Genomic DNA, 27888 nt, shown 5'->3' with positions numbered 1-27888 from the left:
AAAGCAATCACACATAATAGTGCAAAACTAATTTTTGCTAAATTGCACAAACCATTTCTCAAACTGACTAGGTGTGTCTCAGAAGTACTTAAGGATAAAGGGATTCCCATACCATGAAATGTAACAAGGTCTTGTTACTCCTGTAGAGTAGGTCTGATCATGTTACTGTAACACTGGAAATCTGCTGTAGTGAGGACCTCCGTCCAAGGTCTTTTTATTGTGTATATTGGTGGTAATATGGGTGTCAATAAATCCCAGCAAAATGAATATACAGTTAAAGGCTGGTGGTATTTCGATGCGCCTGGTTACCACCGGAACACTTACTTTTATAGGTACTTTTTATTGTCCATGCTCCTCCTAACTCCTTTAGTCAGTCTTCAAGTACAATTATATCACAGTTTGAGCCATTATATGTGTTACTACAGCTCTTACGTGATCAATAAAATAATAATAATAAAATAAGTTGGCCCTACTTACAGTGCCAGTTTGAGCTATTTTTGATACATTATAAAACTTACATGCATCACTTATTGACTGAAACTACATGTTACATTACATTTCATAGACTACAAAGAGCTGCATCACTCCAGGTCTATCTATCTATAGCAGGGGTCTCCAACCCCAATCCTGGAGAGCTGCTGGGTCTGCTGGTTTTCATTTCAACCGAGCTGTCAGTTACTTAATTGCACCATATTGTCTTAATTAGTCCAGATTAACAGATTAACAGGTGTTCCAGATCTTTAGCCATTGATGATATAAAGACACCTAGAAAAGCTGCAGGATTGGGGCTCTCTGGAGACCAGGGCTGGAGATCCCTGATCTATAGTTTAAAAAGCTACTGTATGCAATGTGACACTTTACACCAATACAACATGAATTTGAACCTCAGAACACGTTCTGTAAAAAGCTTTTTTTGGGGGGGGGGGGGGGGGGGGGGTTGGGGTTGAGGGTTTCCCCTACAACTGGAACTGACTGAGCCTTGTCCTTTTTAGCCCAAACTTTCTACCTGGCTTCAAAATACCTTGCTGAGTTGCTTAACCCGTCTTAAAAGATGTACTCCTAAAGGAAATTATGAAAACTGCATTTTCAGTTTATTGATTATTGCTTTCCCTTGACTACTTATAACCTTCAGGTTTGTAGATCTGCTTAGACATTCTATTACCTGAAAGGTGCAATATAAATGTATTTATATTGCACTTTTCATTTTTGGGGGTCCGAATATTCTACTGTGTTAACTATTTGAGAATGTGGACCAACTGAGATTAGCAGTATGGAAGTAGACACACCAATAGTACGGACCTAGTTTTCAACAGTATTTACTGGTACACACATCAGCCTACTGTGCTTACTGATGCAATTTAGGAGAATGGAAGTGAAGCATGTCTGTTTAATCATTTTACAGCAGTTAATGAAAGGAACCAACAATATATGTTGTTACAAGTATGGGTGCTAAATATGTTGTAAATATTAATAAAACATAAAACAGGGAGCATTAATGTGTCCAAATGAATGATCCATTTTTGTCTAATAGAAGCTTCACTTTAGTTCACTGTGAGATTTCCTGTTTAGAGAATAAAAACACAGACATCCAGTTTAAGATGTGTTTTTTTTGTTGTTTTTTTTGGATTGCAGGATTTCGAACAGATTCTCTGTGGATAGGATATAGTCAGTTTCTATACATGTCCAAACCAGTATCTGCACAGATACTAGTATTAGAAAGTAAATCAATACAATAAGTTGAATTAGAAATGTATCCGTATACTAAACCAGCATTTGAAAAATACTTTACCTGAGAATGCACAATGACTTAACACTGAAGTTATGTCATGCAAGCATCACCTCCCTATGGTTAAGCACATTGCAGACTGGAGCTCAGTGTGTAAAAGAGTAATTACTTTATGTGCATCAGTGGAGACCACTTCTGATGTGAGAGGAAACATGGGAATACCCTCTCTTGCACAATACTACATACTGCATACTGAATAGTGAAGGCTTTACAAACCATAAAATACATTTGATCAGAGTAGATATATATATATATATATATAATTGAGATCCCAGGGATGGAAATAAAACTCCTATTGCATAGCAGTTTCACCCCGTTCAGGTTTTATAGGGTGCTTGAGTAGCCACTGTGTGTAGGTAACAAGCTCAGGTGTGTCTTATTGAACTCATAGTAAAACCAGGAACGGATCAAACTGCTACGTAATGGGAGTCTTATTTCCATCCATGGACCCATTTAAAAAAATTTTCATATACATTTTTCCAGCTTTTTATTATTATTATTATTATTATTATTATTATTATTATTATTATTATTATTATTATTATTATCAGAATGCAAAGTGCAATGTTTACAGTTGAACTGATAAACACGTGCCAGCTGTATTACTAAAAAGGGGAAATGTTTCTGATAAAGCATTTGTAAAACATCATTAAAAATACACAGCTAAAGAAAAACAACTGCTGTATTAGAAACAAACAAGAAAATACCAAAAGGCAGGATCACAAGCCTGGTATTGTTTTCTGCCAGGGGAGTGTCCGTGCTTGTTCGATGACACTGTGGGAGATTAGGTCATGGGAATTCCCAGATTTAGACTCTTTATTTTTATGGTGCTGTTCCTCCACTCTTCACTGCACTCATTGAACACTGGATATAACTATAATGCACAAATGGCCACAAATGTCAAGATACTGATGAAGATATGCACAGCAATAATATTATAAAAGCAATATCTGTCACTCCGACACACAATGCACTTGAAGCAAAGCAGTAGTGTCTGGGATAACTGCTCCCAGCTGCAGATGTGTAAATGCAATGTAGATTAGAACAGTAACAATCCATAAACTATGTAACTGTGGGCTCTGCTTTTGGCAAAATGCAAATCACTGCATACTGACTGCACTGTTAGATTATTTCTAAGGAGGCTGTGTGGTCCAGTGGTTAAAGAAAAAGGGCTTGTAACCAGGAGGTCCCCGGTTCAAATCCCACCTCAGCCACTGACTCATTGTGTGACCCTGAGCAAGCCACTTAACCTCCTTGTGCTCCGTCTTTCGGGTGAGATGTAATTGTAAGTGACTCTGCAGCTAATGCATAGTTCACACACCCTAGTCTCTAAGTCGCCTTGGATAAAGGCGTCTGCTAAATAAACAAATAATAATAATTTCTGAAGGGACACATACTTGTGTTTCAATTCCTCAATGCAGGACCCCCCTTTTTATTGTCAGTAAACACAACGCTTGCTGGCTCTGGAGTTTGTATTTATGCACACTCTAACAGCCACTCAAAAAAAGGTTTGTGTGAACGATTCTCTCTGGCTTCCTCTTGCTCCAGCTCTTCACAATGTCTCAGGACCGCCTGCAAAAGGTCTCCCACCTTCCATTCCCTCTCCTTCACTCTTTTTAACACTAATGGGAGCTATATGGGAAACAAAGGGGGAAATAAGCTTCATAGGGCTGAAGAAATACTGAGGCTATTTTATTTAAAAGTGTATCCAATAATAAATTAGAAAAATGAAATTAGAAACTTAGAAGCTGAAGTATGATTAATTTATAATTAATTAATAATTAAGTATAAGAAATTCAGAAAAATACATCTTCATGCAAATATGCAAACACATCTACAGCAGGTGTTGAAAATGTTCACTCTGGGGGCTCCCGAGTGGCGCATCCGGTAAAGGCACTCAGTGTGGAGTGCAGGATGCGCACTATAGCCTTGGAGATAATCGCTTGAAGTCCAGGCTATTCCACTGCCGACCCTGGACGGAAGTTCCCAGGGGGAGGTGCACAACTGGCAGTGTGCCGCCCAGGGGGGGAGGGCTTAGGTCGAAATACAATTGGCCATTTCAAATTGGGAGAAAAAATGGGGCAAAATCAATTGGCGACTACTAAAAAAAAAAAGAAAATGTTCACCCTTGGCATTTATAAACGGCTGACATTGTCAATCAAGTTCAAGTACACAGCTCGTTGCTGTTGAGGTTTTTCACAGAATCAGTCTCCCTCCAACTAACTTATGAATGGCCATATTCCTCAACAGGATATTTTTCATTAAATAATTCTCTGCATATTTTGTATGACTTTGTTTCAGCATATGTTTCAACCAAAAAATTAAATAAATAAAAAAACACATTGCTTGATGTTTAACACCACACTTATTAACAAAAACCGTTCCTTGAATAAATCACATAGGCACTCTGTTACAGCTCCCCCTCCACTGATCCACATGACAGTCAAGGTCAGAACTGTCACGTGACTAGTGTTAGATTCCCCTCTGTTCATATACATCTTGAAAAGGAAATCTAATATTCAAAATTCATTACTCTAATTTATTGTTGGGTAAACTTTTAAATTAAGCACCCTGTACATCCGAGTGACGTTAGAACAACTTTTTACCATGAAGTTTAAGTGCAAAACTAAGTAATTACTCCTACTTGATGACATGGCTGTACTTTTGCTTACAGAAAAGGTATATTTAAATTATGTTTGTTTGTTTTTTCATATCAAATCATACACTTGATTTACTCGTTTATTTAACTGTAAAAACAAACAAAAAAAAAAAAACACTACAGCAGGGTAAATACATTCTGAACCAATCTGAAATGTAAAATGCCACCATTGATTAATAAAATCAAACTGGCCCACCTTTATATCAACAGTGATCACTCACTAAAATTTGAGGGTAGCTATATTAGATAGGAGGTGAACTTCAAGGTCGCCCTTGTATATACAGGTACTTCAAAAATGCAAAAGACAGGAACAGTATTTTCACTGGTCAACCGTAACTCAGTAGAATATTCCTACCTGCTTTTATTTCTTACAGAATATTAAAAACAATAACAGCTGGTCATGTCATTCTGATGCACAACTGACATATTCTTATGGTTATACTTACAAGTCCAAGCTCCTTTTCAGGTGGCTGGCAGAACTGTAGTACTGGCAGCTCAGCATGGGAAGCAGCAATCCACTGCAATGTGATCCGTAACTGGAGGTCTACACTGTGCGCTTTCACATCACTGTTAACCACCAACAGCGCTCTGCCCACATGCAATAACCCTGACAACACAACCACAACAGTGTTAACATATTAATAGCAAACATCGATTCTACATTAATGACCGTGCCCTGCTGTCAAATTAATTTAAAAAGCATATTGTATACAGTACCTCCCAACTTTTTCCACTCCATTGCTCACACAGAGTTCCTATTCTACACAGTAGTTGCACCTCGTGATAAAATAATGATCAATGTTCTATTTCAGTTCACCAGGAGTTGCAGCAGTTATTCTTTTAAAATAAAATCTCTTTTCACAAATCTGTAAGTTTATCGGCACCCCTCTCCAACATTTGAAGGCGATAAAAGGACAAAAAATAAAGGACTGCAAAGAAGAAACTTCCATGAGAAATGAGGATGGAAAACTTCAGATGGAATACGAGAAATTAGGTATTTCTTCACAGACAAAAACCCTAATAAGGCACTTTTAAACTTGAGCTGTAGTCAGGATCTAATATATGATTTAATACAGAAAAAAACCTCAGTGCTTCAGGGCACTGTACTTATCAACACTGATGTGTCATTCTTGTCTGGAACAAGCAACACAATAAATGTGTTGTTATTGGATATTTCAGGTTTTTTGCATCTCATTACACTTCTGCATTACAAAACAGTTATGACTGTAAATCTCCATATGAATGTCATCACTGTCTGGTTCACTTGCTTTACCCCAAGGTATAAATGAGTCCAAACGAGAATAGATCAAATGCATTACCTTCAGTATCATCCTTGGGCTCAACCTCCTTGTCTTCAGTTCCATCACTGAAGGACAAAAAGTGAGAAAAGTGAGTGCTGAGACCAGGGACTCAAGATCATGGAAAGCGTGTAGATAAAGAGGAAATACAGCACATGCAATAGGGTTGCAAAACAAGAAACGCAGTGTTAGCAGGAAGTACTTCTTCTCACACAATCTTCACTCTTGGTTGTGACTTGTTCAGGGTGTTTTTGTGGTGCTAAATGCTAAATCTACTGGCCAAAACAGTCTGTATGCTCCTTCACTAGCAGCAGCAGGGAAACCTGGGATATTACCGTAGAAAGAGACAAAAGATCAATGTTTTTACTGAGCTTAAACATTCAGCCCTGGGCTCGGGTGCAGTTCAGTGGGTGTGACACGGTCTAATTGCACTTTACCATCATCAGTATCCACAATTACATATCACTGCCAGGAACATGAGAGAAGAAGCGTATTAAAAAGTGAATGGTATGTCATTAACAACATACCACCAACACCACCCACGTATTCAAATACTGGTCAAGCCAGCTGTTTTTCTTTGATGCCATATGCATTTGTCCTTTGGGATGACAAAATCATGTGAGAAGCAGAACAACTGCACAGATCAGCTTTGCTTCCAAAGGCGCATGCGATTTAAACAGGACATTTGTGTCTGCCAAGACGAAGCCTTTACACAATGAACCCCTCCCCACACACTTCCATTTGTGTAGTTATGTCAAACCACAAGCTTAGCAAAACAAGGCTCTGCTGTGTTTCTTCTGTTTTAAAAGGTAAAGGCCCCACATTTGCAGACATATTTCTCAGCACTAGATCATCAAAACTATGACTTCATGCAGTAATTATGAAAAGTTCAAGAAAAAGCCCACGCTAATTGTATTTCAGCATCCTGGACTGGACCAACCTGTCTGATGGTGAAAAGGATAAATTCTCCTCATAAATATCTCCTTCTAACCCCAGACTGCTCCAGCTACTGCTGTTACCATTACTGCCGAGGGAAGAAAAGAAGGGAACGCAACAAGATCTAGATGAGGTTTCTGGAATTGATGTGGTTAATAAACTGCAAAATCACCCAATGTAATTTTATTAAGTCACTGAATATTATTAAGTTTAAAACATGGGAATGAAGACTGAAAGCACAGGGATATTACAACAAAGAGGAGGGTTAACACAGAAACACTCAGAAAAAAACTTCTCTGAAAATCTGTGAGGAGTGGGCTTTTGTGGGAAGGTCTTTCTGTCATAAAGGACAAACTTACCTACTTGGAAAAAGTAATTGTTGTATATTGTTACCCTTAGAGTGTTCCAGGATTATGAAAGGGTTAATTATGTTTAAAACATTAGTTGATGGCACTATAATTTGTTAATGGTTTAAATATATTATTTCTGTAGAAATTGTACATTATATAGCAGGGCACCGTGCCAAAATGGCACCAGACACCAACTGTGAAAATAATTCATAGCGTGGTCCCCACCCTTGTTTCCTTGGAGAAGTAAGGACTCTATTGATAAATACATTTACATTATATAATTTATCCCAAAACTGATTAAAAAAAGTTTTGGATGAAGATTGTCTTCAATGTACTGTACAGTTTAACTGCTGCCACAGTCCTGGATATACAGTGAGTAACTAAATAACCATGTTTTTTTTTTTTTTTTTTTTTTTTTTAATCACACCGTTTTCTCTTGTCTTATTTTAGCAGGATTAAAAATGTTATAAAATATTATTCAAATTATATCAATATGTGTCTTCTCTCAATTGTTTCCTCAAATAACTTCACACTCAAAGCTCCTCCTAACATTAATAGTAACACTTGATTATTTCAATGGTATGCAAGAAAACTTCACAAACATTTCACGTCAGCATGAAAGTTAATGAGTGAGATTGTTAGTGAGTGAGTTAGTTAGTTGGTACACCATTTACCCCATGCCATAAAGGATTTAGAAAAGCCCTAATGAATTTTCAACGCAATTAACATAGGACTTGTGGAAAAGAGAACAAAACAAAATCGCAGAAAATGCAGATTTACAGCGAAACAATTGTGCTCAAAGGACGGCTAAACAGGAAATGAACACGCTTCTATGTGTGTCTTATGAGTCAAACATTTTAGCCAAGTACCCCCTCCCCCTGTCTGATTTTCATCATTGAACATGCTTACATATTGAAAAAAAATAATTTTGTACAGCTGCTTATCATTAATTAAAAAGCAGAGTACAGTAAAATAAAAATAATTAGAAGTTGACCGACAGGAAAACAAGCAATTGCTACTCTTTATTTGGTGACAAATCCAGTTTTTCTCGTGAATAAACTGTTTATTTGATGATTCCATAGTTTTCTGTCAAAATCAATTTTTTTGTGTTCTCTTTTACAAATCCACAGTTTTCAGTTGAGTTGGACAATGTATCAATTACGAGATCAGAGGGTGACGTAACAGACGTACAGCATGATAATGAGATATACAACACTCCCAATGCCTGGCTCTTCAATTAGATCATGAAAACAGTGTTTCCAAAGTTATTTGTACCTGTCGCTGAGGTGAAGGAAGCTGCTGCTTTCATCGGGATGCTCATCTTCAAAGCTCAGGTTGGACCAGCTGCCAGTGCTGTCATCCCCAACACTCAGGCTAAGCTGCTGACTGACTGTGGACTCAGAGGTGTGAAGCCCTTCCTTACCAGGAGCACTGAAAACAGGGCAGGAAAACAGTACCATCGGTTAAATGGTGGAAAACACTGGCATGTCAGAGTAGGGTAATTCTGGCTCAAATCAGTTTCTGTTGGCCTATGTAACAATAGCAAGGCTTGTGCCTCGATTTCATGTTTTTAGTACTTTGTAAGAAGCAACAATATTAACACGGCTTGCAATATCCATATGTTATAACATTTTCTTTTTACAAACTTGCTAGTATTTTTAAGCCGTTTCCCACCTTCTGTTAGCTTTAAAACAGGCATTACCCAAAAACTGTATACTGCAAGACCCTTCCTGTGCTCCAACAAAGAAAATAATAAATATTCTCTGCACAGGAAACAGTGGAAGATTCTTACACTCAAACATAAAAGTATGCAAACAGCAAAAATGAACACAGTCCTGTTTAGAGACTTTTAAAACTACCAAAAAGAAAACCTTGACTAAATCTATGCAGGATACTAAAGCTAACGAAAGGGAACAAAATGGCTTTAAAACATTTTAGCTTTTTTTTTTCTTTATTAAAGGCTAACGCTGTACAAATACAGGTCAAGAGGATTATGGTTGGTTGAACTTAGACATCAAATGCTTAATTTTAATGGAATGTATCATGCTTAATGTCCACAAGACACATTATTATGTGGTCTTACCTAATATTAATGGTTTGGCAGACATTTGACATCACAGAGGTCATTATTTCTGTGGTGAAGCTTTCAGCGAAGCTTGCGCCATCGTGCCCAATACCACTGTCCGTAGTGAGGCTGGTGCTACTGAGATCTTTTTTTGCTTTCTCAATAGCCCATGAGACCATCTCTTCAGCAAAAACCACCTTCTGTTCAAGGTCAATGTGGATTCTGGGAATGCCACGACCACATCCCCTGATCCTATTGCAACAATTGTCTGTTTTTGATTCACATTCTTGTTTCCTTCTTCTGGGAATCTCCTGCAATTGCTGTCTGGTGGCATAGCTGCAGTGAGCACCAACATAATAAGGATGATCCTTGATAGAGCTGAATCTGCAGGCCTTGTCAGCTAGAGCAGACTTCAATGTTGCTTCAGATAGTGTTTCTGCATATGTCTGTCTGTCCATTTTTCCTCTATCTCCAACAGACTGGGGGTTACCAGAAGCCAAGGTCATTTCTAAGGTATCATCAACTATTTTTCTAGCGTAGTGTTCAATTACTTGCATAACATTGTCACTGCAATTACAATCGTTTAAACTGCCAGTGCTGTGGTACTGTTTGTTCCTTTGTGTGCAAGGCAGGAGAGAGCAAGAAAAGGTTGTTTTAATAAGGTTCTCAGCCATGTCTTCGAGTTTGGACTTTTTGTAGAGGCAGGAATCTGTGAGAGACTTGGGCAGCCTGACTGTAGAGGACCTTAATTTTCTTGTGACGTCACATGTTATGTTGTACGCCAGAGACTCTGCAAAACCCAGCAGTTCCATGTATTCACTGCTGTTCATCTCTTCATTCAACTGAGGCACACACTGATGACCATCACCAGCACTACTGCCTTTTACTTTCCTTCTGTAATCCATCTCATGGTTTTGCTCTGCATTAACGAAGCGGAACAACTCATTTGTACTATCATGAGGTGATCTTCTGGTAGAATAAAGCCTCATGTTACACTTATGCTTAATTTTCCTAGCTGCTTGTGCCAAGCCCAATTTAATGGATCTATAAGCCAGCCGACTGGCATACTGATCTAAAATGAGCTCACTGTTGCCACCCTCTCTTTTTAATACCCTAATAATATGCCCAGCATACTCATCAGTCACGCTTTCACAGCTGGGGTACTTAGAAGAAAGCCCACTTAGACTATTACATGGAGGAAAATTTAGAACAGAGGCCAAGAGATCCCCAGACCACTGTTCTGCCATGTTGTTTAATCTTTCATTCCTACAGTCCTGCTCATGGTCGCCTAGGTGTTGGCACTCAGAGAAACAATCGATGCCTCTTTTAAAGGCTTTGTGCCTACACTGATTTAAATTGATAATTTTCTTTACACCACTGATGACTTCCCCAGACATTTCGCCAGCATAGTTCCTTAAAGAGTTCAAAGACTGTTCAGAGAACTGTCCTACCAATGCAGTGCAAAAAGGAAGGGGTTTGCTTTCAGTGTGCTCAGGCCTTCTTCCATCTTCCAAGCACAGAGTAGCCATTTCAGTCGCCATGGAAAGTATATGGCAAGCCAGCCGGTCTGCATAACGTACTGTGCCCCTTTCGATGTTCGATATGCCCATTTCGACAGAGGTCCTTTGTTCTGTTTGGGAGGTGCCCATCTGTATAACAGATTGTGCCTCTTGCTCCTCCTCGTCCTCCTCCTCGCTGCCTTCTGCTTCATCAGAGAGGGACCTCATCAGCTTCAGCATAAAATCAGCCTTCTCCGTTTCACTGCCCACTTCAGCGAGGCAAGTATCTGACTGGTTACGAGGTGTTGAAGGAGGTGTTGCAGGGGAGAACTCATTAGCCAGCTTGCCTTTGAGTTTTTTAGAAAACTGCTTAATCCTTTTCTCCTGGCAAACATGCTGAGGCTGCTGTGGGGTAGGAGGTGGAGTACCAGGGGAACCACTGGAGTTCCCCTGCTCAACACACAGAACCTCTCTGTTCTGGTCTCTGCATGCAGATGAGAATTCTACTTCATGACCTGGAACCTCCAAAGAATCTCTGAACAGTGCATGGTGGATATGATGCGCATCATCGCTTTCACGTTGCTCAATTAATGTTTTTGTTAAAGTGCTTGTAAGCCCGGTAATGCTGGGACCTGCATAGTCAATAACATTCAAGCTTGGTAACATGGCAAAGGTAGGTATCTCTTCAGGGATGTTTCCTTTGAGCTGGTTTGAGTCTGTATCATATGTTGCAGGGTTTTGTTTAGTGTATTCTGCTACAATCACTGGATCCATTGTCATTGAAGTTTGAATTTGGCCTGATTCATTTGTGTTTGAAGCTTTTGTCTTGACTTTATCGACAGTATGCTTCATAATTGATTCCGCCAAATGTTCAGCATACAGGTTCCTAGGTGTTAACTGACCTACAGAAGGCATTCTGTCCACAATTTTCTTGCTCAAATAATCAGCACATTCTTCTACTGTTTTTTTCACTTTTGAAGAACTCATTAATTCATAAGCCTCATTCACAATCAGATCTACCATTGTTCCAGAGAGGTTCTGGAAGTTTGCTGTCCCAGGTGTTAGTTCTGAAGTGGCATAGTCTTCAGATTCATCACCGACTCTTTGTTCAGTCTCAGAATTAGTGCCATTAGAAGCATGACTGCAGCTTGGGTCAAACTGACCAGGAACCTGCAATAATTGAACACGTCCTGTTGCCGACACTTCCTCACTGGACACCACGCTTGACTTTTGTCCAGAGTCTATGGTTCTTTTAGGACTCATTTCAGATGTACAGTAGAGACGTGTACTATTCTGACAAGTCTGGTTTGGAGAGATAACCTTCCCAGCAACAGGGACAGGAATACAACTTGCAACACCAGATGCACAGATCAAAGCCTTCTCTACAGTGCAGATGTCTTTAGCTAAAGGGAGTGGGTCAACTGTATTTTGTAATGCAAAATAATTTGTCGATACATTGCAGGTCTTTGTGGCTTGTTTAATACTCTCAGCTCTAACATATCTGATGTTATCCAAAGACACACTGATTGCTGCTTGTGTTGTGAAAGTGACATCTGCTTGAGATAGCTCAATAAATGCTTCTTGAAGTACAGACTCTGACAGATCAGTAGCGTATGACTGGACCACTTTTTCCTCCTGCTCAAAAGACCAGCTGCTTGGAGTTGAAGGTGTGGGAGGATGTGAAAACTGACACACCTCCATGATACCTTCAAAAACCAACTCCTCTGCAAGGTCTGCAGCAAAACGTGCTACTGTGTTGTTGAACATCTGCTTTTTAACAAACTGGAACTCTTTCAGAGCCCCAGATACTGCTTCCCCGACCAGAAAGCTTGCCAAACCATTAACAGCACGTTCCTTCAAAACGTAGGCATGCCTCATGCCAATCTCATGAAAGGCCATTTGAAAAACTGAGGAAGTCAGCCTTGCAGCTAGATGGCAAAGTGTAGTGGTGCAAGAAGAAACGCCTTTTTGTAAATCTCTGAATGCACTGCCAAGGCTCCTTTCAACCAGATCTGTGGCAAGCCTCTGTATACCATCTTTTAACTGTTGAGATTTGTGTTGGGGCTTAGCAATTGTAACCATCTGCTGGAAATCAGTTAGTTTTAAAAGGTGACCATGCCTGTTTTTAAACTTCATGTGGCATACACAGCTTAGGTTTTTATTAAGTTTCATGTCCACAGGGGATGTATACCCACAAACTGAACCAAGAATTTCATTTGAAATGTTACTCGCATAATCAGAGTAAGTTTTATAAAGTGCAGCAAGATCCTGAGGTTTGCCCAGTTCAGTCTTTTCTTCATCTGTTTTCCAGAAATACTCTGAGGCACTACAGCTGCCCAGTGGGCTAAATGCTGAGGAACAAATTGGACTAAATAATGCTCCACTTTCTTCTCCAGAAGTCCTCACTGGCCGTGGAGAATCTGGAACCTCTGAGAGGACGCTGTAGGGAGACTCTGGTTTAAGAGGGGTGGGCTTTCTGACATTGGCAGGAAGGATGGGGTGATCAAATTTATGGGGGTTCATAGCAGCAGTTGTGGAGCAGCCTATAGACACAAACTTGGTGGACTGATCCTGGGCGTACTTTCTTTTCTGGGTTTGGCTGGCAGAAGTGGCATCCTCAAGAGTTTGGTCAAGTTCATCAAACTGATCAAAGCTGTCAAAGAACTCACTGACTTCAGAGTCTGAATCCTCCACGCCGTCTTTGAGGACTGGAAGTTCCGGGATGTCGAGTTTTGCTTTCAGACTTCTCTGATATCCATCTTCATCCAAGAAGATGATTGGACTTGGGCTAGAACATTCGGACTCTTCTGACTCGGTTATGGACGTGGATGTAATACTTGTCAGCATTAAGTCCATGTGTTCTTCCTGGGGACTGCATGGTCGGTAGAAGCTACTTTGCCTCCCCGGATCTGAGACTGATGTTGTAACTGAACTTTTCATTGACAATGATACTTCTGGGATTAAAGAGGCTGGCTTGTAAGAGGACTTCCTACAGACTGAGCTGATGACGATCTTGGACCCCGAGGTATCAGCACAGCGAGATGGAACAGTCTGGGAGGCAACATCACGCTGGTTTCTTTGATTGTAGTAACTCAGTGCTAAACATGAGAGAAAAAAATAAATACAAAAAACAGGGGAAGCAATTACTAAAATGTACCATGGTCTTGTTACCAAAAAAGAGCGTAAACCTTTTTTTCCTTTTTATGATCACTTTCTCTACAGATAAGCAGAAAACTCAATTCCCTAGTCTTTAAGGGCAACCTAATATTACAGGACTCAAGTCATAAAATTCCTCCCAGCTTCTGAACACCACTGTCTTCCAGGAAAGGCATTTCAAAGTTCATGCTTTAAATGGGTTTACATTTTGGACAAACAAAAAGTAGTACCCATATGATCGAATATAAGCCTCTCCCCTTAAGAACTTCAGAGGGGGTGGGAAAAGGAACTACTGTAACAGTGATCTAACTCTAGACAGCAGCCAATGTGTCAAGTCTGTACACCCTTCATCTAGAGCAGTGCTTCTCAAACCTTCACCACTTCAAATAAATGGTTCCTAGTTTAAAAAATAGGAAACTACACACAAACTACAGTTGTCAACAATTTGAATCTTAAAGGGCAGTAGTAGTCAACTACTTGTAATATACAGTATGCTACAATGTCAAACATAAATAGGTTTAATTTTTTTTTAACTTATTTTATTGTTTTTTATCCTAAAAATATGAATAAATTCATTTAACAAAATACTTTACTTTCTCTACATCAGCTAAACTTGAACAAAAATACCATCAATGGTTAAGATTTCTACTTACAGCACCCAATCACATGGATTTCAATCAACTGAAGGCTGACATGAAGCACAGACTTCAGCACTATGTTTCTGCACACATGCCACTGGCATTGCATTAACTGTAACACTTAGTCTAGGCTAGCAACACATACTTGTGATGCAGTATTGCCAAAGAGCAGATGGCAAACTTAGACAGAAATCAGAACTCAGAAACAGAGTATGTTCAAAGCAACTCATTGAATCTTGTTCAAACCTCCCACTGTTTGCAATATTTCTATTTCCAAGCTGAGGTAGAAGAGGCAAACTTGCATGCCACAGTGATTAACTGCTAAAAATATTCTCTACATAAAAAAGGGCAAGTAGAATCAAATGTAATTGTATTTATTTTTCTCCTTTTCCTTACCTTGGTAACAATGATTAAAAACATTCTACGTAGTTTAATTGCTCCAAAACTGAACTGTAATATGTTTAAAGCTTTTTTCTTAGTTGCCAGCTTCCTTTTAGTACTTCCTGATTCTACAACATGATGCTGCAACTTCTAACCCCCCCCTGTCTAAAATGATAGTACTGTATGTAGCAGGATGGGCCAGCATGTTCTGATCATAGACTTACCAGTGCTTTCTGATGCTGCTGTTTCTTCTTCATCCAGGTGCTCCAAAGCAGTTACAAAGTCATCTTCAATGGATGATACTGATTGGTTAGTGTCATCTTCCTCTGTGTGGCAGGTGTCTGGCAGATTTTTCTGTAAGGATTGTAGCTCTAACGCATATCTCATTCCAGTAGTATATTTGCTCAGAAGAGCAAACACTGTGTTTCCAATACTTCTTTGAAGTGCAGGTGAGTACCTAATTACGCAGACAGCCTTGGACCAGGGAGTATGGGGGGAGGGAAAAAAAGAATATGTAGGTTTTAAACTCCTGTATGTATTTAATGCTTATTGTTAAATATGTAAAACAGTTAGACAACTAAAAGACAATATTTATTACTTACCAGAACAAAAGTATGTAAATAACATAGATACCCTGGAAACAATTTAAATAGCATATTATATATAGTGTGGATAATGGACTCTTATACTGTACCTTATGCATATTAAAATCTGACAAAAAAACAAAAACTAGACAAAAAAAAAAAAACTAAGATATAGTAGCTCTGTCAATAAGGAGCCAGTACAGTTATATATATATATATATATATATATATATATATATATATATATATATATATATATATAAAAAGCTCACCATGACCATTATTCAGAGTCATGAACTACATCCCAAATATGTGTACTAACTTTTTGAAATAAATGTTCTTGCAATATTTAGCTAAACTCAGTAGAGAGACTGAACATTGAGACGCCCTTGTCCCCGCTTGGACCCAAGTAAAAGTATTTCACTGCGGTATCCTCAATAAACTTAAAACTAATACAAATTTGTGACTCCATTGAAAATCCCCATTGCAGGACACAGATGGGTTTAGTACAGCTCAAACATATTTTGCCAATGGCTGGATTTAAAAGCACTGACCTGGTAACAAAGAAAGGGAACCTTGACAAACACTGCGACACAAATACACTACCTGGGAAGTGCTGTCTTTTGTTTCAAAGTGTTTCTTCATATCTTTCAGCAGCACCACTTCTTCATCTTTAAGACTGTGTACATGTAGTGATTTCAGGAGCTCTAGCAGGTCAATTGAAACAGCTGCATGGGGCTGAATGCACAGAGTCAATTACTGATGATGGTGAACCTGATTAGCACAATGTCGGTAAGTAAAATTAAATTAAAATTAGATTAAATCTACACAGCTACAAAGTTACAGAACCTACATATGTGTTCTATACACACACACACACTGATGCACAATGAAAACCCAACACTCAGGTCTAATGGATTTAATAAAATATTTTAAACATAGACGTCAAACAAAATCACAGAAAATGTGAACAAAAATACAGATCAAAGAATCATGATACGTTTTCAGTATGAAATGTGACACACTGTCAAAATGAAAACATTACAAAGATAGTATCAGGTACGGCCTCCCTGAGCATTAATACAATCCTGGCAGCGTTGACACATAGACCTGATCAGCCTCTGGATAGACTGCTGTGGGATGTTCTGCCACTCTTCCTGTGCAGCTGCAGCCAGCTGGCGATGGTTGGCTGGTCGCGGTTGTCTCCTGTGGATGGCACTGGCGATTTGATCCCACAGATGTTCTATTGGACTCGGGTCAGGAGAAAAAGCTGGGCACGGCAAGACCTCAACATTGTTTTCTTGAAGTTGTGCAATTGTAATCCTAGCACTGTGTGGACTTGCATTGTCCTGCTGGAAAATCACACTTCCGGATTGGCTTGCAGGAACGGAAAAACTGTTGCCTCAAGGACTTCGTCAATGTATCGCTGAGCAGTGAGGTTGCCCTCAATCTGCACCAAAGGCGGTTGGCTTGAACAACGCAACAGTCAGCATAACGCTCTCCAGGATGTGGTGGGTCGGTGTGGCGACCCTCTGCCTTACAGGACGTGGCCTGTCCCTCACAGAGCCGGTTTCCTGGTTTCTCTGGACTAGTCTGCTGATTGTTGAAGCAGAACATCTCATTCTCTGGGTAGCTTCTCTCACAGACAGACCGCCTTCAATCATGCCGATAGCAACCATGCGATCTTCATTACTCAAGCAGGGCATGGTCGTATCTTTCGCTGTTCTTGCGTTAAAATCATGTCTTTTCGAATGGCTATTTATACAGATTCTTAATCAACTCATATTGGCAATTTTAACTCAAATACCAAACACTGAGCACCTGGTGTTTTTATGAAATCACATGACTTGAGCTCAGTATTTTGTTATCCCAAGGAACAATACTACTCAAACAATCAACAAACAAATCTGCTTACTATTTAAAATGTGTGTGTGTGTGTGTGTGTGTGTATATATGTATGCATGTATGTATGTATGTATGTATGTATGTATATATATATATATGTATGTGTATATATATCTATATATATATATATATATATATATATATATGGAAAAGGCTATATTTTTGGTTGTAAAACCCACAATGGCCACTAGTTTTATAAAACTTGTATGCTTATGGAGTAGGTAACACAGTGATTAGCCACAGCTGGGAGATCTTACATTTTAGTTACCAATTAGGGGCCCAGCTGTGGCAATGGTATAAAAAGCCAGGAGGTGGTGAGCCATCCTATTCTATTGTTTCTTTTGTTTGCTGTGTGCTTTGCTATGTAACCTTCTAGCAAACTGCATGTTCTTAAAGAAGGAAGCGCTCGACAAACTATTTATTATTTGTACTGAGTAAGTAATCCATTTATTGTGTTATTTTAGAGAGGTAACGGGAGTAGCCCTCCTCTGATAGTTAGGGAGTCTTTTGTTTAGACGGCAAGGTTTGTTTTATTATTTGGAGCTGTGGGTTTTCCCATATTTTTGCTAAATTTACTTTCACACTAAGTGTGTACAATAAAAACAGCAATTTCTCAAAATAATCCTGGTGTCCTTCATTTGCCCTCAGTAACTTTATATATATACACACACACGGGTGTAGTGCTGGCCTGGAACAACAGGTGTGAATAATGCAGAGGGGTGAAGGGAACCCATATTAACGCTGTGCTAAGATGTCGGCGTTTTACAATTAGATGGAATAATTGGAGCAGTTCTTCTTTTTAGACCCATATATAAGAAATAATGTAGATAAAATAAGCTAAACATTTATTTAAAAGATAAAACTCAATCGCAACAAACAAATAAAGGGTACCTGTGGCCGTACACATCTTTTTTTTTGCAAACGGATGCACTTCTGTTTCAAAAGTCTCATTCACTCTTAAGCGGCTGCAATAGGGACAGTGAGACGAGCTGATTCTGGACCAAACCATTCAATAGACATGAAGGGGGAGTGGGGAGTGTTATGCATAGTATTAATAACAATAATATACACACATATACACACACACACACACAGTAATCCATCGTATATCCGACTACGATGGATATGTAAAAAGTCGGATGAATGAATCCTGTTTTAAATACCATTATACACAGCTGTAACAATTACTATATTCACACAATTATTGTTTTGAGATTCTTTGGTGGGATCTACAATCTCTGAACTAATCTTCTCTGTTCAATGACACACTAACATTGCTGAAGAGGTTGATCATGGTGGATACATGACAGATTACTGTAATAGGGGTGGGCACCAATATCGATATTTTGACATGAGATCCATATCGTTCAATATCAATAATTTCCATATCGAGATATAGTGGAATTAAAAAAAAAAAACCTCACGTACGCTCGCAGAGACATACTTTTTATTGCTATACTGCTAAAAATACAAATGCAGTACAATCAAGTTTATTAAGATACACCAATCACTGTCAGTCTCGCAGGCAAACAGCACACACTAAAGTATTATTTAACAATTGTATTCCATTGATTGGCATTTAGGTGCCAAACGCTATTTGCATGCTGCATTAAGCACTGTTGGTATTACTTTGAGATGTGCGCATGCGTCAGCGGTTCATTGCATTTTGTGAGTGTGATTACTTACGCTATAATTAATGTTTTATTTAAATGTGAACTTGGTATTATAAATGAGATGTACTTTTAAAACATCAAAACATATTTCAAAGTAATGCAAAATTCAGCATGACACTGTAGTTAATATTTTAGCGGTGTCGTGAGTCAGCATTTACATGCAGCAGCTGAAGATTCAATTACTTCCGGATTGGCAGTGAAGTATAGAAATATTTTGGTTTTGACTTAGCACCACTAAGTTAAAGTAAGTTATTGCTTTTCATATGTAAATATCTGTTAATGTCTATGTGTATATATGTTTGATATTGCAATTATGTTATTATATTTCTGTTTTGGAAGACTTCGATATTATCGATATTGATATACAATTTTCATATCGTTGCACACCCCTATATATATATATATATATTTTTATTTTACATTTGCCACTATTGAGACCCAAAAGTGAGATACCAGCACACCAAAAACCAAGTGCCTGTCTTCAAACAGGTATCTCACCATAACCTACAACTTGGAGTTTGCTTGTAAGCTGGCACAATATTGTAGGAATTAAGAAAGAAACACTAGAAATTAGGGCTTCTGTGAACAAATCCAAAGCCTTCTGCATCATAACAAAGTGCATTCACTGAGAGTACAGGAGAACATATGGCTTGCAGCACAATCATTGGTCAGAGTTAAGACCACCAGCAAAGTGTCTAAGGCAAGCTAATAGTACAATAGTTTTACCAGCAATATAACATGTGCAGCGTGTGCTTGTGGCAACACACAAAAATGAACAGAAGCTGTTTCCCAAAAGTCTGAAACCTAACTATAGTATTATTATGAAGAAGCTCTTACTTGTGTTTGAATATCTACTCCTTCAGCCAAACTGGGCAAGCCCACAAAATGAACCTGTTTGAGAAAAAAAACAAGGTCAATTTATTGAACATAGAATAGCATTTAAAATCGCTGTAGTCATACCAGTGACGAAAAAAAAAAAAACCAAGTCACTGATAATTTGGGTAATTATAGGCCTATATCAAATTTGCTTTTTTTGTCTAAAATTTTGGAACGTGTTGTGGTGCTACAATTGCATAATCATCTTTCAATAAATAAACTCTATGAACCTCTTCAGTCAGGCTTTAGACTGCTACAGAGCACTGAAACAGCCTTTGTCAAGGTTGTAAATTATCTTTTAATGGCTTCTGACTCAGGTGCTCTTTCTATATTAGTTTTACTGGACCTTACTGCCGCTTTTGATATCGTAAACCATAACATTCTACAGTACTTGCTCGGTTAGAGAGCCTAGTTGGCATTTCTGGCACTGTCCTTAGTTGGTTTAGCTCTTATTTCTTTGACAGAAAGCACTTTGGGTGGGTTTAGGTCTGTAACGGTTTCCTCAGGGGTTTCTCAGGGGTTTCCCAGGGCTCTGTATTGGAGCCTCTTATTTAGTATATATATATATATATATATATATATATATATATATATATATATATATGTTTCCACTTGGTCAAATTCACAGACATCATGGCATGAATCATGTTACTAGGTTTTCTGCACCAGCTGCGTAAATCTAACAGTCTAAGCATGGCTATCAATGGTGTACAGACTGAGTTTTGCTAAAAAATAAAACATTTGGGGGTCATTTTTGACCCTAACTTAACTTTTGAGCCTCATGTGCAGATCACCAAGATGTCCTTTTTTCATGTTAGGAATATCGCCCGGCTACGCCCTGTTCTCTCTATGCCTGCAGTGGAAAAAATGGTCCATGCCTTTGTCTCATCCAGACTTGACTACTGTCCTGCTTGCTGGGGTTTCCAAAAACACCCTCAACAAATTGCAGTATGTCCAAAACTCAGCAGCCAGGGTTTTGACTAGGTCTCGATCTGGTGATCATATTACCCGTTCTGGAATCCTTACATTGGCTTCCTGTTAAGTTTCGCATTGATTTTAAAATCTTGCTATTGACTTTTAAGGCTTTGAAGGGTGTGTCTCACCCTTACATAACTCACCTTTTGTCTATTTATACCCCTAGACACAATTTGCAGTCCACAGATGTTGGACTCTTATGTGTCCCCACGACCAGACTACGAACTGTGGGTGATTGGGCCTTCTGTACCTATGCTCCTAGGTTGTGGAATGCCTTTCCCAAAGAAATGAATCCTTGGGTCTTTTTAAATCTTGCCTTAAAACTTATTTGTTTAAACTGGCTTTTTTTTTTTAATGTTTGATGTTTTTTGTATTGTTTATTTTGCGCTCTAATGTACAGCGCTTTGTGGTGACTTGTCATGAAAGGCACTTAAAAAAAATTAAGATGATTATTATTATTATTATTATTATTATTTATAACGCAGAATCTCATTGCCACATCCACAGTAATTTGTAGCCTTGTCAATAATTCAAGTTTAGTCTATATCTTCAGAATACATTGGTGAAGGTTAACAGTGCACATCTGGCACAACCTACATTTCACTGAATAAATGCAGATGACATAATAAATAAAACATTTCTTACACAGAAATAAACAAAACTGAATTAAAAAAAATAATTAGTGGAAATCTTACTGAAACGAGGCAAAAAAAAATTATATATATATATATATATATATATACTCAAGTCACACTTTAACTCACTACAAAATAACTTTTTGATCTTCTGTATTTTTAATCTCATCAAAATTGCAAGAACATACAGCATCACATACATCCACAGCATGTGGAAAGTCTCTAAACAAATCTACAGAACGTTGATCAAAATCAGACAATAGCCCAGCCAATCAGGTGTGAGTGACTAAAGGTGCTTTTCAGCAAGCCCTGTCACAGTCCTGTATCATACTCAAGGAGCTGCCCCCTCACAGAAATCCCTAGAAATGGCCTAGGAAGTACAAATATAAAATAATCTGAAAACGTCATGGAAACTGAAAACTTCCATTCATTTAGTATGGAACCAGATAGTTAACTTTTTTTTTCCCCCTATAATACACATTTCTTTCAAAACACCTAGAGAAAAAAAATGATTTCAGCATTCCTAGACAATAATCTAGGGTGTTTCTGCTAATCAGAGAACAGATAGCTATATATCTGTGTAGAAACAGCACAAGTCCGACCCAAATAACTGAAATATACCCTCAACCAAGGTAGCCCACTGCCATGAGAAACTTTATGGTGAACCTTTTTGTGCAACATGCTGGTGTGCTTTTGTTACTTCAGCTATCTGTAACATGTGGTTACGGTACAGTAAGACATATAAACCACTTATCGTTCATATCTTTCACTGTGTGGATGCCATACATTAACCAGTGTCACCGCTGGACCTGTTTGCCTGGCTTAAACATACTTTCAGAATGAGGTGTACAGCCATCAAACATTAATACTTGCAATGCTGTGCATTTACTAAAAAAAAATCCCCAGCATGTATCTATTGCTGCATGGAATTCAAGAAGTGTAAAACTAACTTAGTGTTGTGTTCACATAAACCACAAACTATACCACAATGTGTTCTACAAAGTGCGTCCTATAATTGCACCACGCATTGCTTGCTTTTGATCTAGGTTACATGAGTTTTTATTTTAACACTCTAACCATCCAACTGTGTGATATGTAAGCTATTTATTAAATAACCCTTAGAAAATGTCCCCACAAGATGTTTGCTGTACTTAGTATCACGATAATGCCATGTACTATGGATATAAAATTAGTTTTTTTTCACAAAATTATTATTAGCATATTTTTCAGAGAGAAATAAGAGACAATTTCAGATTATTGTCATTTGTTTCTCTTAACTGGGTGAGTTTTTCCTTTCTGGCATAAAAAAAAAAAGAAAATTGCTAATTTGGTGTAAAAAGCTTAGAGAATTTAGCACAAATGTGAATTATATATTTTCCTAAGCATTCTTTAGCCATTGAAGAAAGTACTCCTATACAAGGTACCAGTAACTTAATGATCACTTTGGGAAACAGCTGTCTTACATTAAGTCTAAGGGTCATTCGAACTAATGATACAGCTCTGTGAGTGAGATGTCTTTCTGGATGATATTAGGTCCTGTTTTTTATGCAAAAAATAGCAACACACACCTCAGTCAGGCATATTGGTTCCTTCTGGTAATCCTCAAACACCACCCTGCACAGTTCTTTACTGCTCTTGAGCAAAGACTTCACAGACTGGACCACGTTTTCAGAGATGATCTAAAAAACAGAATGACATTTCTTACAATAAAGACTATACAGTGCATATATTACAATATTTGTACAGTAAAATAAGTATCCTTTTTCACTCACCTCTTTTCTGACTGATGCTCTGGTCTTTAAAGGAACACCTCTAATCCTGGCACAGGCATCCATGATTTGGCAATAGTAGGGTCTGACAAGGGCGAGTAAACTAGAGGCAATTTCAAAAGCCAGTAAGAAATTGAGTCACAGAATACTGTAAATGCCAACTGAATTAAAAAGAGCTCAGACAACAGGAAACCTTTGCTTTTCAAATGGAACCCGTGCATAAACCCCATGTGATTTCCCATACTGCGTTGAGCTCCTGTGTAGGCCTGAAACGTTACAGTGATGGATTAAAGTAAGGTCAACATCAGATACAGACAGAAAGTGGATATGGTCACATTAAGGTACTTCTATCAAGAATCAGCAAGCAAACCTGCCACCTAGAGGTGAGCATTGTGATATTCTATAATGCAGATCTACAGTACTGGGCATTCACATTTTCAGCATATTGCAAAACTGTTCTGCATGTCTTCATACTGTAACTCTAAATATTGTCTTTCAATGTTTGAAGCAAAACATCAATGGGATTAATACCGTGTTAAAGGATGGCAGCATATTGATATGCCACATTGTGATAGAAATTTAAGAGCCATACTGTATACTGTAACTGTACTACAAACAGGAGGCTTTTAAAGAGCCAGGGAATTAAAAACTTACATTATGAAAGGTATCTAAACATTTTTATAAAACCCTCAGTTTGTTTGAACTAAAACGTTGACTGCATACTGCATGCTTTTGAAACCAGTTAAACACTAAATAATTAAGAATGTTGAATCTAACAAATAATACCAGTTGGCTTTGGCCTTATAATAAAAGAGGTAATGTAAAGCCTAAATTGAAAGAGTCATCAGTCGGACATCCTTGGCTTAGCTATGAATAGGATGCAGTATATGACTGGAAACAGTCAACCAACAAAGACAAATGTTTAGGGAGTTATGGTGCATACCTATTCATAGCCCAAGGTTTTGAAGCCCAATCAAGAGCTGCCTGTTTTTCTTTATTGTATTGTTTGTACTTCAGATAGGCATGCAATACATTAACAATGTTTCACTTTGCATGCATTCATACTGAATACTTACAGACTAAACCACTTTATTATAATCCCTTTTGATAGTATTCCACGATTATGTTTTTATCACACATCATGAGGCACAATACTTATCTTAGGCAGTACTGCTATTTATTTTTAGCACTCAACAATTGAAATCCCCTCTTGCGTTACACTATAATCAAGCATGAATGAAGTGACCTACAGTTTGCATGGAAACAGTCCATTAAATATGCTTTCAGTTTTTACTGGCAGCTCTCATGGTGTGAGCAGACAATGAGATTTTAACACAGCTCACTTTATCTTAATCGTTTTGCACATACTGTTTTTAACATCATCTGTTTGTAGTGTAATGTCATTTCCCTACGTGGGGGAGGGCCGACTACATTTTCCCATCAAATAATTCTGCTTTTGTTTTTACCCTTGATGTTCAATTACTGGATCTTTCCTCGACAAGTTCAACTAAAAACAAATGACTTTACTATTTCCATTCCATTCTTCTGAGGGCTGCACGATATTTTTTTGCATTTATAACATAAAGGCAAACATTTCTGATGTGGTTTGAGAGAACATTTTTGTAGTTGTGTTCAAAGTAACGTTACAGATCACGTGCAGTCTAGACAGACCTGATATGTTGATCTTTCACAAAAATGCATGGAGAAAAAAAGCTTTGTTTTGCTTCGTGTATAATTGCTAGCTGTCATCGTTTTGGTGGTTCAGCAGGTTTTTTTTTTTTTTTAAAACAACAAGCTAGCAAGCTATTAAAGTCAGACCTAACCATAATATTGTACTGGCTTTTGAACCTGGAATGATTCACATGGATTAGCACTGCTGTGCACACTGATACAGAAGTACTGTAGGTCCCAATGAGTAAATAAACTATTCTGAGAACCTCAATAATTTGTTGCATAGAATGTTTAGCCAAATGTCGTAACAAATTTGGTTATTCTGTATTTTAGCGAGGAAATATAGAACAGTAAAACCTATCCAATCCAGCCCCTCTACAAACCCACATGAATGTATAATTCGGCATGATTTTTTGGGTCCTGACAAAATCCCTATTGAAATAAATGGTGTGATACCCTCTACAATCCGGAAGTTGTCTATTCTGGAATTCGGCACGATACTGAAGTCTCTTCTGCCTAAAATCAATGTAAATAAATCCAGGTCAAGTGATTTTACTTTTCACCTGACTCCTGCATGCAGGTACAGTATGAAAAAGTGAATGCCATTCTACGGGAACAGTTTAAACGGGCTTGTGCTAAGCACTTTGTTGAGGCACTGTTGTGTTTAAAGTTTTTTACAGTAACTGTAATCCTGCACACTGTCTAATAACAGCACAATGATCTGGTCACAGGTGACACCAGATTCTACAGGTTTTACTGCAGTAGGCTGTGTTGTATAAAGTCAAATAACACAGTATGTTTAACAACTTATTGTACAGTTTTAAGAAACTGTTCCTATGATATAGGCATACTATAGCATACAAGCCTAAAGAAACAAATACCCAATAATCCCCTTCCAAGTTTCATTATAACTGAATGACCTGCCAGGCTTTGGAAGCACAATGTTTTTCTGTCTCCTTTTCCATACCACTCCAGCTAAAATACCTGCCCAACCTTGTTTCTGAACGTCAGATCAAGTGGCAAAGTATTTCAGTCAGGGACCAATGTACAGAAATGACCTAGTGTCAAACCTAATTTTACATTTCAGCATTAATAATAATCTCTGTTCTACACTTATCTGTTTGTGATACTTGGGGGGGGGGGGGGGGGGGGGGGGGGAATACCCAGATTCCAGACCGTGTCCCTCTGGGACAAAAACTAAAGTCCAGAGAATAGGTGGCCTACAAGTTGGGGGTTATGACAGTAGCCCCCATGCACTTCTGTAGAAATGTTGCATCTCAACTATCAAAGTGTACATTTCTGAAGCGAGAAGTGGAGGACAATTTCATAAATGTGAATGTTTACATTTGTTTTCCATTTCTCACGAACTCCATTTGGCATGAATTTCGGTGCAAAATGACTCACAGTCTAGGGTGGGTTTAACATTTCAATGTTTTCCATAAACTGCTTATGTGTGCTGCCTGATAAACCATATGCATTGCACACATGCGGACACAAAGTCATTGAGCAGTTCTCAAAATAGGTCACACGTTAAGGTAACGTATGTGGGCATGTGAGAAACAGAAGCCGAGGTCATTACAAAGAATTTGCTAACAGTATTTTCTAAGAAACTATTTTCTGAGAAATAACAAGCCCAATCATGACAAGACAACACTCAAGGCAAACTGGGCACAACAAAGTCAAATTAGGATTCCCCAGGACCAGGAATCTCTACTCGTTTCAGGACCCCCTAACCCAACATCAATTGAGCTTCACAGTTTGTAAAACCTGCTTTTGTTTTGCTCAGATCTGAGCTTGTATTAAATTTGTCATAACAGAGTAAACATTACTAGTCACCCATATGAACAAGTAAAAAAGAGAAAATCCAAACATAAAATAGGTCTACACCAATTTGTGATTTTCATTAGAGGTTATTCATGGCTATTACTAGCCCAGGTCGAAAAACAGCAAATGAGATGAGAATTCTTCATTGGCATAGAATATGGCTCATATGTCTATATACAATGCTCAATGCAGATTAGGTGAGTTTATAAGTACACGTTAACATATTACATTTTTTTGTTTATATTATCACTTCTTTGTAGTCTGGACTATTGTTAACAGGATGTTTGGTTTCATTCTTATATCAAAACAAATCCCCGATTATAAAAAAAAAATGTTATTGAGGAGACATATCTTAATTCGTAGATATAAGGGTTTTTTTTTCATCTCTAAACTCGTGGGCGTTTGCATGGTTTCCTCTTGTAATATTGATACAGCATCAGTTAGAGGACCTATATACTTCCTGAAACGTCACTGCGCTGCCAGAAAACTGATTCAATAACACAGGCCACCGACATCTCCACGAAACAAAACTGATCGATGTTTACAATCAGTTTTGCAGTTATAAAAAATAAACGATCATATTAACATTTTAATAAGCCAACTCCCTGACAAAAACACGAGCGCACCGCTGCAACAGCCCTGGCCGAGCGAACGAGAAAGTGTTTTCTCGTCTTTCCCGAATCACTAAACCCACTCCCTCATTACCCTTCTTGTGTGATGTCGATGACACATCACAACACTCACTCAGTCTCACTGTCTGTCGCAGCAAAAGCAGATTTGAAAATGGCGACAAAATTATATCTTTGAACTATGTATCTTTTAGATGTACATGAACACAGACCATACAGCTGGGTCGAGACCATGATAAACGACATCTCCAATTCGCTTTTGTTTATACATTGTAAAGAAAACACTTGTTTTCAAGAATATTATATTCCCATCTCATTTCAGGCCGCGGCCCTGAAGAAAAAAAAAACAAAAAAACAACCATGACCGTATTTCCCCCAAATGCGATGACTAGTGACAAGCTGAAATCACCAACGAGCAACATGCTATAGGCTGCGTGCATATGTATCCCCTGTGCAATTCAACTGCTGCCTGTCACTCTCACCGTGTCGCCGTCGGACCCGAGCCCGCTGTCAGTTCATCGTAATACACAAAACAAGGGAGTCCTTCAGACAGGAACAACCGATACGGAAAAATGAATC

The 27888-nt window shown here is 38.3% G+C and overlaps 1 protein-coding gene across 2 annotated transcripts; it reads right to left on the bottom strand.

The window, feature by feature from the left end:
* LOC117405169 (A-kinase anchor protein 11-like) lies at positions 1–27888 on the bottom strand. 2 transcript variants are annotated; one of them, XM_059030295.1, is made up of 12 exons: positions 27792–27888; positions 23189–23288; positions 22985–23095; positions 19768–19821; positions 15959–16090; positions 14993–15242; positions 9113–13691; positions 8305–8460; positions 6684–6767; positions 5765–5811; positions 4892–5052; positions 1–3418 (listed from the first exon to the last, which is right to left on the bottom strand). In XM_059030295.1, exons 2-12 carry the CDS (start codon positions 23249–23251, stop codon positions 3263–3265), a joined length of 5793 nt encoding a protein of 1930 aa, XP_058886278.1. In that variant the 5' UTR covers positions 23252–23288; positions 27792–27888; the 3' UTR covers positions 1–3262. The 2 variants fall into 2 exon arrangements, with proteins under 2 accessions (XP_058886278.1, XP_058886279.1); XM_059030296.1 differs by lacking the exon at positions 6684–6767.

Source organism: Acipenser ruthenus, chromosome 9 (assembly GCF_902713425.1).
Source record: "Acipenser ruthenus chromosome 9, fAciRut3.2 maternal haplotype, whole genome shotgun sequence".
NCBI lineage: Eukaryota > Metazoa > Chordata > Actinopteri > Acipenseriformes > Acipenseridae > Acipenser > Acipenser ruthenus.
Note: the sequence above shows the minus strand (reverse complement) of the source record. Positions and strands in the feature narration are given on the sequence as shown.

What these genes read in the sequence shown, in the direction of transcription:
- LOC117405169 (XM_059030295.1), bottom strand. Translation starts at nt 23,251, where the DNA reads ATGGATGCCTGTGCCAGGATTAGAGGTGTTCCTTTAAAGACCAGAGCA. An exon ending in GAGCATCAGTCAGAAAAGAG is followed by an intron (nt 23,096 to 23,188) that starts GTGAGTGAAAAA and finishes TCTGTTTTTTAG; the next exon opens with ATCATCTCTGAAAACGTGGT. An exon ending in GAGTAGATATTCAAACACAA is followed by an intron (nt 16,091 to 19,767) that starts GTAAGAGCTTCT and finishes CTGTGCATTCAG; the next exon opens with CCCCATGCAGCTGTTTCAAT.